This window comes from Sinocyclocheilus anshuiensis, unplaced genomic scaffold (assembly GCF_001515605.1).
Source record: "Sinocyclocheilus anshuiensis isolate Anshui unplaced genomic scaffold, SAMN03320099.WGS_v1.1 scaffold1371, whole genome shotgun sequence".
Lineage (NCBI taxonomy): Eukaryota > Metazoa > Chordata > Actinopteri > Cypriniformes > Cyprinidae > Sinocyclocheilus > Sinocyclocheilus anshuiensis.
In genome coordinates, this window is record NW_015539833.1 from 831,908 (window position 1) to 835,576 (window position 3,669).

Sequence of the window (3,669 nt, forward strand, 5' to 3'; positions counted from 1 at the left end):
AATAGCTCTGATACATCTGCTATATATATACTGTATATGTGTATATAATTTTTTATTTTTTTTATTTTTTGTTTTGTTTTGTTCTTAGTGATTAGGCCATTCAATCCAGAAAAATTGTGAAGATGTATCGGACCTTTTTATTTGTTTATTATTTATTTATTCATGATTAGGCCATGCAATCCAGTATTTTTTCTTTTCTTTTCTTTTTTCTTTTCTTTTATTTTCTTTTCTTTTTATTTTATTTTATTTTTATTTTTATTTTTTTTATTTTAGAGAGATGAGGTTAAGAAGGTTAGGATGTCCACTTTTTTTTTATCCTGAAGCAGGTATGCCCAGGCATCATCCTGGACCGGACATTCCCAATTTCTACTCCCTTTCCCCTGGGGGAGTTGGACAGATGACCCCTCCTCTGGGATGGTGAGTGCACACATGGCCAAATGGTAACAATTAAAAGAACGTTTTTTGATGACAACCGTGAAACGAATGGTTTTGAGTGCTCGTCAGCAGATGTATTAGAGCTATTTGTGTAAAGTTGAGACAATAAAATTAGCTACATAGATTTATTTATTTATTTATTTTTATACTTATATATATATATATATATAAGTATAAAAATCAATAAATAAATAAATCTATGTAGCTAATTTTATTGTCTCAACTTTACACAAATAGCTCTAATACATCTGCTGACGAGCACTCAAAACCATTCGTTTCACGGTTGTCATCAAAAAACGTTCTTTTAATTGTTACCATTTGGCCATGTGTGCACTCACCATCCCAGAGGAGGGGTCATCTGTCCAACTCCCCCAGGGGAAAGGGAGTAGAAATTGGGAATGTCCGGTCCAGGATGATGCCTGGGCATACCTGCTTCAGGATAAAAAAAAAGTGGATGAGAAAACGACATTGGCGTGTGTTAGTGTGAAATAGACACATCTGGAGAGCAGCAGTGTGGCATCAGTGGGTGCACACGTTATGTTTCGCTATCAGGTTCTCTCATCACATGGTACCAGGCCCTCCTGGACCCCATGCCACGGGAATCCCCCATCCTGCCATTGTCAACCCACAGGTGAAACATGAACCACAGCACGAAGCAGACCTGATGCACATGTGAGTATCCCATTTAGACAGCATGCTAAAAATACAATCTATGCATTTATGTTCCCTGATAGCACATATATTTACACTGCTTTCATTACTGGCCAATATTTATATTTTATATATATATATATATATATATACAGTGGGTACGGAAAGTATTCACCTGAATCACACTTATAAAAAAAATTCCTTCATATATTCAGGTTTTCCAAGACCGTGTGAATCCTGGCTCTTAGATAAAATGATGCTTATTGAGGGAACCAATTTAAAAAATGTCAGTTTATATGTTGATTTTCAGTTGTTTTCGTTTATTTTAAAGCTTCCCACTGTATATATATATATATATATATATATTTTTTTTTTTTTAAATTTTATATTTATATTTATAATTTTTTTTTTTTCAATTGATTAGTAATGGTTAATATGAGATATGGGCTGATATTGTATATTTATTTGTACTCGTTTCCATTATCTAACATGGTTAACATGGTTAACTAATTATCAGTTAATTTAATAACACTGATAAATGTAATCTTTAGTAAATCTCAAAATGAATATCCATTTTTCATACCGTACACTATAATGTTGTGAACTCCCTTGTAACATTTAAACTAGGCATTAAATGAAAATTAATTCTATACTATAGATCAGTGTTCCTCAAATCCGGTCCTGGAGGGCCACTGCCTGCAGAGTTTAGCTCAAACCCATGATCAAACTCACTTACCTGTGATTTTCTCTGGATCCTGAGGACCTTGAGGGGCTTGCTCAGGTGTGTTTGATTAGGGTTGAAGCTAAACTCTGCAGGGCATTGGCCCTCCAGGGCAAGATTTGAGGAACCCTGCTATAGATCTTATCATGAACAGTTAATCTGTGCATGGTTCATTTTTATTTTTATTTAAAAAATTTTGACCTCATAAAGTTGAATTAAAATATCATAACTGGACTTTTCGGTGAACATGACCCTTCTCTTTGGTATGCAGGGCTCATCCTGATTTTACTTTTAATGTTTTATTTTTAATTTATTCAGACAAATATGTATAGAAATGTATTATTGGCCGTTTATCAGTTATTTTTATTATTGGATTTTTATTATTTTATTATTTATTTCTGATTTTGACTTTGATTAGGGTTGAAGCTAAACTCTGCAGGGCATTGGCCCTCCAGGGTAAGATTTGAAGTACCCTGCTATAGATCTTATCATGAACAGTTAATCTGTGCATGGTTCATTTTTATGTTTATTTAAAAAATTTTGACCTCATAAAGTTGAATTAAAATATCATAACTGGACTTTTCGGTGAACATGACCCTTCTCTTTGGTATGCAGGGCTCATCCTGATTTTACTTTTAATGTTTTATTTTTAATTTATTCAGACAAATATGTATAGAAATGTATTATTGGCCGTTTATCAGTTATTTTTATTATTGGATTTTTATTATTTTATTATTTATTTCTGATTTTGACCAGCCGTGCAGTTGGCTTAAGGTATCAGGTCCAGGTCACTAATGGGAGTGAAATACTGGGAGTTGTAGGGCTTGGGAGTCATAGAGTTGGAGGGAATATGAAGGTTTGGTTGCCATTACTGGTGAAGTAATCTCTTTGCATGAAAGCACCCAACTGGACATAATTAAAAGCCACTGCTAGCTTTTCAGCACTGGCTCCCAGTTTGTTCTCTCATGCAGCCTTCCGATTGGTGGTTGGAATCAGACATTCAGCGCTCTCAAACTCCATGGCGTCACTGTGGCAGCCGCTTTCGCACCACCCCCTGAGCATTTTTTCCCCCTTTGTATTTCCCTGTATCACTTAATAATTCTTCCCCCACTTTTTTTTTAACTCTTTCCTCCTTCTGTTTCTCCAGGAAACCTCATCACGACCAGAGAAAGGAGCAGGAGCCCAAAAGACCTCACATTAAGAAACCTCTAAACGCTTTCATGCTGTATATGAAAGAGATGCGTGCCAATGTGGTGGCCGAATGCACGCTGAAGGAGAGCGCCGCGATCAATCAGATCCTCGGGCGGAGGGTACGTATCTGATTCACGGGTCACTCGCGCCATGAGACCTCCTTCACAAAGGAGTCTATTGTAGTTGGCACTTCTGTCTAACTCAATTTAACAAGTACACCAACACACAAGCTGGCAGCTCAGAAATTCGGGCAGGTAGCGTCTATGTTCCTCCATTTTGGAATTGGAAAAGAGGAACCGTTAAACATATTTAATGCTTTAACCAAAGCCTCTGCGGTTTGAGGCAGCTAGCCACAGCAAAGGACTGTTTTGCGGCAGTGTGGGGTAATTGCACCCTGACATGGTTTGAAGTAAAACGCTGCTAAATTGGAACCAGTGTTTTGATATGAAATCAAAGTTTTTTTTTCTTCCTATCTCTCATCGCTGCATATGTTAATCTCTTCATCATGTTCCATTCCACCCCCAGGCACGCGTGCACATGCACTCGCACACATTTCCCCGCACACACGCAACATTTGAGAGTTAACAAGGATTTTTAGCCAAACGCCAGCACTCATCTCTTTGGAAGGAACTTAAAAGTGCATGTCAGTAATTGACTACCCCCCCCCCCCT

The 3,669-nt window shown here is 37.0% G+C and overlaps 1 protein-coding gene across 2 annotated transcripts in view; it reads left to right on the plus strand.

Annotated features, from left to right (window-relative positions):
• Positions 1–3,669, plus strand: part of LOC107684275 (lymphoid enhancer-binding factor 1-like) — a 36,681-nt gene that overhangs the window by 28,074 nt on the left and 4,938 nt on the right. Inside the window, exons 5-7 of one of the 2 annotated variants that reach the window (XM_016480504.1) lie at positions 324–417; positions 988–1,107; positions 2,955–3,117. In XM_016480504.1, the coding sequence (XP_016335990.1) occupies positions 324–417; positions 988–1,107; positions 2,955–3,117 (377 nt within the window). The remainder of the gene's footprint in view (positions 1–323; positions 418–987; positions 1,108–2,954; positions 3,118–3,669) is intronic. The other variant, XM_016480506.1, reaches the window with a different exon arrangement.